The 14117-nt window shown below is 36.6% G+C and overlaps 1 protein-coding gene across 1 annotated transcript in view; it reads left to right on the top strand.

Moving 5' to 3' along the window:
* Window positions 1-14117, top strand: part of LOC103077018 (dachshund homolog 1-like) — a 325804-nt gene that overhangs the window by 116757 nt on the left and 194930 nt on the right. The window contains 1 exon segment of the mRNA XM_082931307.1: window positions 11108-11269. Coding sequence (XP_082787433.1) covers window positions 11108-11269 — 162 coding nt within the window.

The following is a 14117-nucleotide window of genomic DNA, read 5'->3' as shown; positions in this document are numbered from 1 at the left end:
TCTCATGGTACAACATAAATTAGGTCAAGAGAAGCCATTGGATCAGTGCAACTATAGACTTCGCTCATAAATGAAGAGATGTAAGGAAAATGGAAGATTTGCTCTGACTTACTACTGTTTTGAAATAAAGTAAAAGGTTTTATCAGAATGTACAAAAGACTAGCATTTATTGCCATGTTAGAAATTAGATGTTTCTTTCTGTTGTAATGCTTCTGCAGAAAAAAAAAAAAAAAAAAAAGAAAAGTGAATAGTGCAATGCCAACCATTGGTAATTCTTTGACATCCACCTGCTCTGTTCGTAGGTGAGCTGGGTTGAAAATATGCATCAAACCTCAGGAGGGAAATAGTTTTGAACATAGAGAGCATTTATTTCTTGAACAATAAAGTACAAGTTTGCCTCAGAATCAGACAATGTAAGTAACTTGTCTAAATTACACTAAAAAAATTAAGTAACCTGACTATGATTACAAAAGCATGCCATGATTAAGGCTTCATGCCATCCTCTAAGAGATGACGACCACTTGAGGCTATGGACTGAGAGCTATATTTCTTTGTAATCTTCCTTGTCACATGGCAGTATCTATTTTTCTAAATTAATTAGGATTATTCTTTTCCATAGTCCAACTTTAAAACTGCAACTAAAATCCTATGTTTCCAAGCACTATAATTGGGCTCTCACACTTCATATTTTTCTTGAAATCACATAGGGAAAATACATTTCTTGTCGGCTGATTATGGAGATTCAATGAGATGGTGATATAAATGTAAGAACCCAATGACAAAAGTGTGAAGAATATATTGCTTCAAATAGTCCTTCCATTCCTATCCTATTGTTATTCAGTGAATATAGCTATACATTTTTCTCAACCCAGGCCCTGATCTCTATTTAAAAAGTGTGTATGTGTCATTATATATATATAATGGTGTGTGTGTATATATATATAGTAATATATATATTTATTTATTTATATTTCTTGAGTCTTTTCCTTTATATTACTGTATCAGAAAAATTTTTTGGCCACATCGTCTCCAGCTATTTCTGTGTCATTGGATAACTCCCCCCAAACAAAACTTGCATGTAAAAATGACCACCTCTATTATAATTTTTTTCTCATCTCCTCTCCTCACTAACAAGCACACACTGACAGAACCCTACATGCTCCCAGGATTCTGGAAAAAGAAAAAAAAGAGACTTATTGAAGTATCAAAGGAGTTAGAAGAGCATTTACATGGTGTTGAGAAAAGTAAGAGAACATTTAAAGACTATTCTTAGGCTGAAATGCCAATGAGGTGACTTTGGCAGGAAATTAAATTTATGACACCGTTTCCTCTTTTCACTTATTATACTGCCTGAACTGTCACCAATATATTGACAAGTAGCCTCTTTTAAAAACATCCTTTCACAATGTCACATTACTGTCAGCTACTCTCAGGTTGGTAAGAGCCACCTGCCTGGGGCCAATGCTTTGAGTAATTTGGGATAATGAGTCATGTACGTAGTAAGAAGTATTGGGCCTTAGATAAATATGAGGACATCCAATGCCCAGTTTAGTGGAGAATGGAATAATAATAATGAGAAGAGCACTTTAAAGAAAATTCAAGACAAATGTTACCTCTTTCAATTTGGTTTTATTTATAATTTTTTCTATATTCAAGATATAGAGAGGAAAATAATTTATTTGCCTTTCTCCTTTTCCTTGTTGCTCTGTATTTAAAATATAGGACTCAGGGTAATATTATAAACAATATATTTCACCAGTAGTACAGGTTAAAAGTCTTGTGCACAAAGTTAAATGACCATTGTTTCTGTGGCAGATACATTCGAAATTTTATAAAACGGAATCACAAATGAACATTTAGATCAGGTTTTTAAGTGGAATCAACTTATACTTGTGACATCATCTGAGTGTCTGTAACCTTGGCTTCCTGTGCAATCCATAAGTTACTTGAGAAATCATTTTCCTTCAATGATTCCATAGTTTACTGTATTCTGTACTTTTCTTTTTTCGCTTATTGACAGAGGCAGTGTGGCCAATGCTGAAGTGGGAGTTAGGGGAATTGGGATTAATCTATCATTATTTAATGGTGTGACTTTATAGAACTGATTAAACTTGCTGCCCCTAAATCTCATCATCAGTAAAATAAAAAGGTTGCAGTAGATAAAGTCTTTCTCATCTCTATGTTTTATAAGTCCAGACTCCAAGTGGCTGTTAAGAAATATTTTTCTAAAGGTGGTAATGTTAACAGATAGAGTCGAAGTGAAAGTTATATATTCAAGACCTTGTTGTGTCAGGTTAAACTTTTCATAAATTATCTATTTTCTTATTTTAAATCATAGTAATTTAAACATTTGAATTGATTCTGTTTCATCCTGATTCTATGAGTTAGTGATTAGAAGTTGAGTGTTTCAAAAACTTCCATGGAAATTTCTCAGTGATTTTACATGTGGCCAAATAACATCAAGATGGGGTCCCCTCCCTCTGACTTCACTACTGCTATGTCTTCCTAAACTCTGGGAGACTGTAGATTTTAAGCTAATCAGAAAAGAATGCTAAACTTGATGTCTACTTGATTTATTAGTGATTATCAATATTATAATAAACTCTTTCTGTATATTTCTCCAAATTAGTAGATTTTTTTTTTGTTAATTGACACATTTAAAAAATCTAATTTAATCAATTGAAAAACTGGAAACTGGTATAGGGAGTGTTTCCATTAACAGCCTCTAAGATCAATTTTCCTTTTCTCTGCAGAATATAAATGTGTTTCAAAGGGCAAGAAAAATCAGTCTAATGGACATTAGGAGACAAACTCACACTCAAAATCTTCAGTCTACCCTGCTTTACAATTAAGTTATTTATTCTAGTTGATTATCATTTCTGTTATTTCATCATTCAAGGGTGAGGACAGGCATAGTTCAATCACAATTTCTGTTTATTTAGAAAGTATTGAGAAATAAAATAACTGGGAAAATTAGTTTCAGTTTTTAAGACAGCTGGTATTTAAATAAGGATAGGAAGAAGACATGGTGGAAACAGGTACTGGTGTTTTCAAGTTGTTATATTGAGCCAAGAGTTCTTCTAAGACTTGGAGTGATTTCAACTGAGTTGTAATTCAAACTCATGTAGAGCTTACAATGCACCTTCAACAGAGTTTTGCAAAGAGTCTATAGGATCTGTCAGGAGCAGAAAGATTACTTCACAGTGATGACTGTTGAATGGAACTATGCTTTCTGATGTTTTACTTTCTGAATTGAATTGCTGGACAAGATTAATTGCACACAGTGAGAGTTTTAAATGAATGACCATGTAAAGCATTAAGTATCTCTGTATGCCACTTGGGGGAGAAAAAGCTAGAAGGTTTAAATGAATAAATGTATTTAATGCACAGAATGCCTGGGCTAATTTTAAAATTCCTTTACTAACATCCTTTATTGAAAATAGAAACCCACTTTATTCATCTGTCTTGGTTATATTGCTCTAGCTGAAGTAATTTAATATTCCTGCTTTCCACTAATCTTGTAGTTCAACAGAAGTAAACAATAGGTTTCATAAATTAAAAATACACTCTTCTGAACGTGCTTATAAGATTAAAAAAACAAGGCTGTAAACATTTATGACTGAAACAAACTAGATTGTTCAAATACTGCCATGATGTATCATGTATATCAATATGGCACTGATATCAGTTAGAATGCAAACAAGGTTTTAAATGATGTGCCCCTTCATTTCAGCTGGAGAATCCGCTTCACACCATCTGCCTATCAGATGGTTAGGAACCAGGGCTGCGTATTAATGCCACATGTTCGATTTTCCTCCTTCTTGTAATGGTTAGATTCATATTGCTAATAGCTGTGCATGAACACTGTCGATGAAATTTCTGTGACGGTGGAGTGATGAGGTATTTATAAGCTGCCTGTCTCCCTGAATAAGCAGTAGGAAGAATGCCAGACATAAATAACTTATCAATTCCAGAATATTAATAATAACTACTATTGGCTATAAATGAGTGCATGTTAGAGTACTTTTTTCTACATTTGGGTAAAGTGACATAGCCTAATAAAAAGTCTATCATATGGAAGCTTTGAATGCTTACTCTCTCTTGCTTATAACTAATTTTATTTAGCCATTAGGTCTTGGGAAATGCATTTTATATGGAATGCGATGTAAAAGTAGACAACATATCAAACATTTGGAAGTCATCTTGATGTCTTTGAAACCAAAGATCAAAGATTAGACCTTTCAAGTTAATGAGCAAACAAACAGATCAGAGAAAGAATTTGACAGCAATATGTCTCTTTTATTGATATTTATAATCTATAGTTGTAATCTGCTCTTTATAACTAGGGGTACTAACTTATTTGAAAAAAATTAGAACGGGGATACTTTTCCCTTTTTAGAGAGAGCAATCAGGATTGTATAACAGCATTTGAAGGATTTAAAGACTGTTTTGATGAAAGTTGAGAGCAGAAGAAAAATGCTATCTTTGCAAAGCAAAATAAGGCTCTCAAGGAATAATAATGCCTGCTTCCCTTCCAAATGATAAACCCATGGATTGGTTTCAGGGTATTGAATTGAAGTAGCAAAGGGTTTGTATCAATATAGCACAGAGTGGAGACATTTTATGATAAATTTGATCAGTGTAGGCTACTAAATCAAATGCTTTGATAGAAGCATGATTTTCAGGTGTCCATTTGTCAAATGTTTAAATTTTCACCATACACTGTTAGATAACTTTTGTCATATTTGCATTTTTGTGAATAACTGAACAAAGGTAAAACTAAATGACATGATGGATATTACGGGTTACTTGATAATATTTACTACCATTTTCAGAGGGCTTAGTATGTGCCCATGCTGTTGTGTACATTATTTTACCTTCATTCCCCACAATACTGCTATGAGGTCAGGACTGACATCTTTGCTTTAAAGACAGGAATTTGGAAGCCTTAGGAATTATATAACTTGCTGCAGTAGTTCATATAAATTTGATGCATGTTGTCCAAAGTTTGTGTGGCTTTTTGGAGTGTTTTGTTTTCCAATGACTGTATGTTTACTCCTTATATGATAGTGAGTTTACATAGCTAGGAATTTCCATGCCAGTCACTCTTTTCAACAAGAACTTTAAAAGGTTTTAATGGACCATCAAAAAATAAAAGTACAAGTAGGGCTTCCCTGGTGGCGCAGTGGTTGAGGGTCCGCCTGCTGATTCAGGGTACACGGGTTCATGCCCCGGTCCGGGAAGATCCCACATGCCGCGGAGCGGCTGGGCCCGTGATCCATGGCCGCTGAGCCTGTGCGTCCAGTCTGTGCTCCACAACGGGAGAGGCCGCAACAGTGAGAGGCCCGTGTACCGCAAAAAAAAAAAGAAAGAAAAAAAAGAAAAAAAAGTACAAGTAAAAGAAATCTATAAGCCAAGATAAAAATAAAGAATTTCTAACAATAGCTGGTTAAAAAAGTAATATAGAATTTGCTCTGAGGGAGTAGAACAGAATGGAGCCTGCTGCAATGAGTTTGTAGCATAATTCAAACACTAATATGACAAGCTGTTTTTCTAAATTGTATGTAAAAATCTATTCATTCTTTTGAATTGTAAGTGGTAGAGTTCGTGAAGATCAAATAGAAAAAAAAGAAGCCTAAATATTTTTGCATGACATAAGGCCCATGGGCTTTAGCCTAAGTTTGATGTACAGTCCCTTTTCTGAGGGCCAAAAGAAGGTCTACGTGTTGCACAGTATATGACTTATTATCCTTTCTCTGAAGGAAAACATCTTTTTTAAACAAACTATCTCTCAATACATTATTTTATCAATGGCAAAAGAATTTTAAGTATACATTAAAGTTTCCCCATTGCTGATGATAAAATTGGATTTAGAACCTTTTAAAATAAAATGAAATTATACTACACTTGACTTCTCAGTTTAGTGTATGTTTTTGTCTTTGTGTGTGAGATAGTATAATTGTTCTTGGAGAGTGTAAAAAGAAAGTTTCATGAGGTAAAATAGATGGGTTAATCATTCCTAAGTGTAAGAAAACCTTTGTTCGTTTGTTTCTTCACCATACACACACACATGCATTATGTAATATATATGTAATTTTTCTCTCAATGAGAGAAGGAAATCTGGTGAAAATTTTACCTGATTGAAGAATCTGGAGAAATTACCCAAGCTGTTTAATTAACAATTATTGTATATACCAAATAGATTCGTATATGTAAGTGGTTGGTTGAGTTAGTAACGTGCATGGCTACTGGATCTATAACACACAGAAGTGCTGTGTTACCTGGCTGGCCTCCTTACTTCTGCTCTGCAAGGGTAGAGGCGCAGAAGACTCATTTTTCCAAAGTCTGCATCACAGTACAGCAGTATGTCTCAGATTCTGATTATTGGTCCAATCTGATTTTGTATTTTAACAAGTTTCCTTGTTGATTCTTAAGCATACTCACTTTCAGAAACCACTGCAGAGATGATCTACCTAGCTAAAAAGCTTTTACTGTAAGGTGTAGACACACTTTAATAATGTACACTACTGTCATCAAATAATCTAAGGGCAGGGAGCATCAGAATCAAGCTACTGAAAGATAAAAATACAGGTTCCTCCGCCCATCTCAGAGATAGGTTCTATGAATGTGGCCCCAAGGAAGATAACCTTCAACTTTACCACACTCTGCAGCTGGATTTGATGTAGATTATCACTTGGAGAAACGCTGGATTACCTAGTTCTGAGGGAAAAATGGCTTGTTTTGATTGGGAAGAGTTAAAAGCAGTGATAAATTCACTGCTTTCAGGGTGGGATATTGAAAGAGAATATGCTGAAATCTGATTATGAGGCAGGTGGAGGAGTTCTAAGTGAGAAAGGGTTATGGAGGGAGGAAAAGTGTGTGGCAAATGTTGCCAGTGTTTACACAAGCAGGCCATTCTTTTCTTAAAAATTTTTATTTCATGTTACAGTATAGTTGATTTACAATGTTGTGTTAGTTTCAGGTATACAGCAAAGTGATTCAGTTACATATATATATATATATATATATATATTAAAGTTACTCAGTTTTGTATATATATGTGTGTGTATATATATATATATATACCTTTTCATATTCTTTTCCACTATAGGTTATTACAGGATATTGAATATAGTTCAGTGTGGCTCAAGGACCTATACAGCAGGTCCTTGTTGTTTATTTTATATATAGTAGAGTGTATCTGTTAATCCCAATTTCCTAATTTACCCTCCATCCCACCTTTCTCCTTTGGTAACATTGTTTCCTAAGCTGTGAGTCTGATTCTGTTTTATAAATAAGTTCATTTGTATCATTTTTTTAGATTCCACATATAAGTGACATCACATAATATTTGTCTTTCTCTGACTTACTTCACTTAGTATGATAATCTCTAGGTCCATCCGTGTTGCACAGGTAGAGCATTCTTGATTGCATAGGAAATGTTTTCGCAGTGTGAACTCCCTATGAAGTATAGACCCAAAACTAGTGTTATTTTGTGAATTTATTACACTTATTTTTTCAAAGGCAGCTTCAATAGGGAACAAACTATACAATGGGACCTCTTTCTAAAGTGAATGTATAGATTCTAAACTAAGTTTTTACTAGAGACAGAAAGTTGGAGGGAATTTGAGAATTACATAAGAGATTTGAAAGGGCCATGGCAAGGCCGACAGGAAGTGCAATCAATGCAGAGGTGAGGGTGAGACTTTCGTGATTCTCTCCAGTCCTAGGCAGATGTAGCTTTGGAAAGTAAATGCTTTATATTAAATTAATGAGATTTGCTACTCCTAGTATATTTACATTGACTGTAATATGAACATAATGTTTTAAATTACTTACATGGATATTGTCAAAATAATGCCCATATTTCTCCTGTGGCTTTCCATGTAATCCAGTTTGAGAAGCGTTTTTTCATTCAGTGACAATTTGTGCCAGGCTTTGTGCTCAATGTTTGGGATACATATACTAAGAAAGTATTTCTGTCCTTTCAGTGTTATAACCTAGTCGGAGGAGCCAGCCCTACACCGACCCCCCTGAGCAACACCCCCCCCCAAAAAGGAGCAATAAAGAGTTTGAGTGAGTTTCTGTTCTCAGATTGCACATTAAAGTGACCTGAGGAACAGTAAAATCAACCAAAATATACAGATGGACGTGTCCCAACCAGAATCTCAGATGGTAGGACTCAGCTGTTTGCATAGTTTTAAAGCCCTGTGGGTGATTCTGATGCACAGAGAATGCAGACTTTCATTCAACAGGGCTGGGAACACAAGTAAGTGGACCCCTAGCTCTACTCTTGAGGAGTAGGATGGAGAAGGTCAGCTCTTTAAAAGAAGTGAGTCTTAGGCTGATTCTAGAAGTGTTGGAGCTCTTTCCCAGGTAGATTGAAGAGTCAGGGTCCTGAGCCTGCTCCTCCTAGAGCATCATATTTAAGCCTCACATGACAGATGCAAGGACAGATCTAGGGCAGGGAACTGGAGAGATTTTCTAGAAAGTCTGAACAGCATGTGCAAAGTCTGGCTTGAAAGAGGAAATGTAGTCCACTAGAGGTTGTGAAAGACCCCTATATGTCTGGAGCACACAGAGCAAAGGAGACCTGGGGGAAAGATAATGCCACACAGATAAGCAGGGGACTTGATCACACAGGGCCCTGACAGACACATGAAGCACCCACCTTGTTCCTCAGAGCAGGCATCAAATGCCAGGGTAAAGTGGAAGCTGTTAAGAAATAATTACAAGACTCCAGGGAACAAAAAGTGGCAGCTTACACTAGGGGAAGCCAGGGGAGATGGAGAAAATTGGCTGAGTGTGAAAGCTATTAAAGAATTAAATTTGAGAACCCATCAAACAGTTAGGTGAGTTAGTGAAACTTAAATCAGTAACTGTTGCAAATGTCATAGCTTTCTTCTTGCTTTCATGAAACTGGACTGAAAATAGAATATTTCAAAAGTATTATGGTTATAGCATGTGTGTGTCACACACACATCTATCTATCTGTTGGAATTTGTATTAGAAGTGTAAACCTAAGGGGGAAAAAACTGTCAAATGGAAAAAGAGAAGAGTACCATAAATAAGATCAGATAAATAATAAAATTGTGAAAAACATTTTTAAAAGTCAAGGGTTAATGCTGGCAGCTAAGGAGAAGCAGGATACTTCTAGCTGAGGGAGGCTGCAGCCAGCCCACTGTATCCTGCTTGAGTCATAGCTAGGACTGGGCTTGACTTGCTGCAGTAAAAACTAGAACACAAGGCCTGCCTAGTTTTTACTAAACATTATGCGGCATTCTTCACATAGTTTATCTTATTTAATCCTTCTATTATCCCTTTGTGAATAGGATGACTTTACAGATGAAGAAACCATACTTGAGAAGATTTTATAACTTGTGTAAGGCCATATCAAGCATAGTTATGTTTCATGCTACTGAGCTTGATTCAGATCTATCCAATAATAACAATCATATCTCAAGTTGTAGTTTTTTTCTTTCTTATTTGAATACTATGGAACAATATTTACCTGCCACATAAATCAAAGATAAAGACCCTAGTTGTGTCATAAATTGGATATGGGACAACACCAGGCAATGAAGGGAAAGGACAAGTGGGATGTTCACATTGGCGACAAGGCGAAACTGAGGAAGAGAGATTTTCTGGGAAACACAAAGAGAATTTTAAGAGAACAGGAAAGAAAATCTTCTGAAACATCTTTGAAGGAAATGAGTAACTGGGGAGAAAATTCAATCATAGGAAGATGAGAGAATCAGTTCAAGTTGGGACTTAAAAGGCAATAAGTGTTCAGTCGAGACCCAGATGAATTCTTTGAGTTCAGATCAGTGCCTTTTTAGGGGGCAGTTACTAGTTTGTCGTGCAAAGAGTCAGTCTGAAGGTCTTGCTGCATTGGGGTGAAAGTTGTCAAGGTCTCTTTGGTCTGATCTGAAGGAAAGGTGAGGTATTCTCCTAACCTCAAAAAAAAAAAAAAAAAAAGCAGAGGTTTCTAGGGAAAAACACCTTCTTCTAATTCCTGAGGCTGCAACTTATTTGCTGTAGTAACTAGAAGTGATGATTAGTGGGGAGGAAAAGAAGGAGAGAGGTTTCAGTCTCAAATCCACCAGCTGCAAGTGGAAATAAATCACACATAAATTCAAAGCAGGCTGAAGCGCTGTAGCCAGAAATTCTGAAGCAGCATAGCAAAAAGAGTATGAGGGTGTGGGCGGGTGTGTGTGTATATCCTCTCATAGACTGTCAGAGTTTTAGTGTTAGGAGAGATCATTCACACGTTTCAGTGTCTTTCATTTTGCAGATGAAGGATGTCGGATGAAGTGAATTGACTCGGTAAAAGTTCACACGTTTAAGGAAAACAAATCGCTCCTGTGCTCCAAAACCTCTGCTGCTTACCTAGAGCCTGTACCTAAAGCCAGGTCTTAGCTTTCTGATCTTCCGTGTCTGGCCTCAAACTGTTTTTTCTAATCTCATGATCTCTCCCACCTCCCGTTTTCTGGATGAACAGAGACAAACTGTTCTGGAGATGGTGTGGCATAGTGGTTAGAAAGGTCAACTCTAGGACTAGAATACTGGAGGATGACAAGTAGGGGAAGTGAGTCACAGGACTAGAATGTTCCAGACAAAGGCAATGGCAATTGCAAAAGCACGGGCTTGAAGAGGCAGGGCACGTGTGGGTACTGGGGCCACGTTCAGCACAGGGGGAGTATGGCATGAGAATAGGGAAACTTTGGGTGATTAGGTAGGTTTCCAATTCTAGTGAAAAGCTTTGTGAGTTAAGCTAAGCAGTTCAGATTTCTCCCCCGTTGTAGGCAGCTGCAGAGGATTTGGAGCCAGGAATGACATGTTAAGATGGGTTTGTTTGAGGGCGAATTCTGGCTGCATTTCTACTACTCTCCTTCTGTGTACGAATCATGCTTTTGCTAATATTGAATATGGGAGTTTGGAGAGCACTCTATGATGTCAACATAGTTTCACTGGTTAGCTGGGAATGAATATATGATATCAAAGTGCTGCATAAAGGAATCAGATACTTCAATATGTGGTATATGTGTTATGTAAAGCACATGGACTCTTAACGTGAATTACCTCATTTTTAATTTATTCTTTGAAGGTTTGACAGCAGCAGCTGCAGCAGCTGCCGCTGCTACCAATGCAGCGATCGCCGAAGCAATGAAGGTGAAAAAAATCAAATTAGAAGCTATGAGCAACTATCATGCCAGTAGTAACCAACATGGAGCAGATTCTGAAAATGGGGACATGAATTCAAGTGTCGGTAAGTTTTATGTTCACTGAAACTTACTGTGATCATTTTGCTACTCAATGACTTTCTTTTCCAGAACAAAATTATTGGCTACCCTTTCAAGAAGTTGGCCCCTTTAGCTTTGAAAATAGTGGACATTTTGAAGAAACCACTTAGCCTAACAACACACACTCTAAATAAATAATTAGCAACATTATTTTTTTTGTTTTATTTTTTAAATTTTATTTTGGGCTGTGTTGGGTCTTCGTTGCTTTGCGTGGGCTTTCTCTAGTTGCTGCGAGCAGGGGCTACTCTACATTGCAGTGCACAGGATTCACATCTTGGTGGCTTCTCTTTGTTGTGGAGCATGCACTCCAGGCACATGGGTTTCAGTAGTTGTGGCACGTGGGCTCTAGAGCGCAGGCTCAGTGGTTGTGGCGCACGGGCTTAGTTGCTCTGTCATATGTGGGATCTTCCCGTACTGGGGCTCGAACCCATGTCCCCTGCATTGGCAGGCAGATTCTTAACCACTGCACCACCAGGGAAGCCCAACACTAGTTTTAAATGTAGGAATTAACTTTATGTCTGCAACCTCTACTGTAAGAATTCAGTTAACATCGTTCATAATACAAATAAGTTCTAATAGAATTCTAAAATATTGATTATAGGTAAGATGACAGAAGAATATTTACAAACAAAACCACACACTAGCTTTTTTATTCTTAATGCATTGGTTATCAAATAAGGAATGTGCCTTAGCAGCAAAACATATAAACTTAATCTTTTCATGTACTGCCAAGAATAAGAATTATGCTGATAATTAATTCTTTCTGTATACATCCATTATCAGTTTCTCTTATTTAAAAAATGCCACTTTAATTTCTTCATTTGATCTTTTTCTTTCTTGAGGTAAGGAGGGATGGAGAGTTAAGCGTTACTGTTTAAACGAAAAAGGAACAGCTTTCTCTCTGCAGAATTAATTTGGGTAATTTGTTTTGTCAAACACAACTTCAAATGAGGGTTAAATTTTTATTGATGATATCTTTAGCATCTGTGTGTTTGTGACATAAAACATTCTTTTTCTGCCACTGCACTGTATTATTTCCCTTTAAAATGTAGAAATCATGTAGAAATATAATTGAGCAAGAGAAATTTGGATGCAAGATGTACACAAGACTATATCCAACATACATGTTCATGAGGGACACAATAATTTATGGCAGTTCAATTAGATTTTCTTTTCTATGCAACATTTTAACAGATTATTTCTTTAGCTAATCAGCAGCTCCCTACTTTCAGTCCATTGACCTACAGGTAGGGGGCATGTATGAAGGAATACTGTGGACTTCAGTGATAGTCATTTTCACAACTGTTCATGGAATCATGTGCGAGATATGAGTAACCTAGTAGGAAGTAATTTAAAAACACATACACAAAACACAAAATACCACCACTTCAGTGATGCCAAAGAGCAGCTTCTAATGTAAAAAGGGGAAAAATAGAACTTTTCAACAGAACTAGACAAGAGAAATAGAAAAGGAGAGGCGTTAATGGCTTTGACTTGAGAGTATGATAAAGAAGGAGGTAGCAATTCTTAGAAGGACAAAAAGATGTGGAAGAAAGCCAAAGACATGGCTCAAAAGCTGAAAAGGACTAAGGGAAGTGCCAGCCTTCGCATTTGCAGTGCTCCTATTGAGAAGATGGAGGGCGGTGGATGGTTTAGGGCATAGTTTACACACATCAATTTAAACTTTTAAAAGTTAAAAACGATATTGAAGTAAAATGAAAGAATTGTAATTCTCTTTTTAGAACTATTGACTACATATTATTTTAAAATACTAGTCTTTTACTTTGCCCAATAAAACAGAGCAAAATTGGACACTTTTGGGCTTCTCTGGTGGCGCACTGGTTGAGAGTCCGCCTGCCGAAGCAGGGAACACGGGTTCGTGTCCCGGTCTGGGAAGATCCCCCATGCCGCGGAGCGGCTGGGCCCGTGATCCATGGCCACTGAGCCTGCGCGTCCGGAGCCTGTGCTCCGCAACGGGAGAGGCCACAACAGTGAGAGGCCCGCGTACCGCAAAAAAAAAAAAAAAAAAAAAAAAAAAATTGGACACTTTTAAAAACAAGTAATTGGCTACTCTAAACTATAGTTGTGATTCCAAAGCATAATTTGGATTGTTTTCAAAATTTTAGGAGAATAAGCCTTTAATGCGGGCTGTTTTTGATAGCTGGTGTTGTGAGGAGGGATCTTTAAGTTAGGCAATTTAATAACACTTGAACAAAATATATTAAAACATTATACCTCTGTCAAATTTCCTGAGCAGCAGAACAGAGCTGGCTTTGGAGAAACCAACAGGCATAAGATAAAGAGACCATAGCTCATAATTAAGCATTGGCATACACTTAATATTTGATATTATGGAATAATACTTGCCCTCTGACCAAATTGTGCTTATCATAATTATTTGGATAGCTAGGCTATCATAATGACTTAAACTAAGAAACAATGTAAATTTGCTTTTTAGTTGGAAGAAATCACTTTTCTTCCATTAAGGTATTCACTTGCTAGTTTATATTGCTTTTTTTTTTTTTTTGACACGCATCATCCAGTTTGAACCAGAAATGGAAATTTATTTGAATTTTTCTAGAGGGTCTTAATATTTTGAGATTGTGTTAACATTAGTGCCATTGCTAGTCCCTAAAGCTCATGGATCATGTATGTTAGAGATCTGTAGCTGATTTGGGGGGAAATGTTATCCATTGTCATTTTTATTCTATTCTCACACATTACTGTCCTCTAAGAATTTGTGATTTATTACCCTTCCTGAGCACACCCCCTGCCCCCTTCTTCTTTACCTAGAGATCAGGGAAAGAGAGTTTA

This window comes from Lipotes vexillifer, unplaced genomic scaffold (genome assembly GCF_000442215.2).
Source record: "Lipotes vexillifer unplaced genomic scaffold, Lipotes_vexillifer_v1.1 scaffold1882, whole genome shotgun sequence".
In the NCBI taxonomy this organism is placed as follows: Eukaryota; Metazoa; Chordata; class Mammalia; order Artiodactyla; family Lipotidae; genus Lipotes; species Lipotes vexillifer.
The sequence above is the reverse complement of the archived record's forward strand: the minus strand, read 5'-3'. Positions and strand labels throughout refer to the sequence as shown.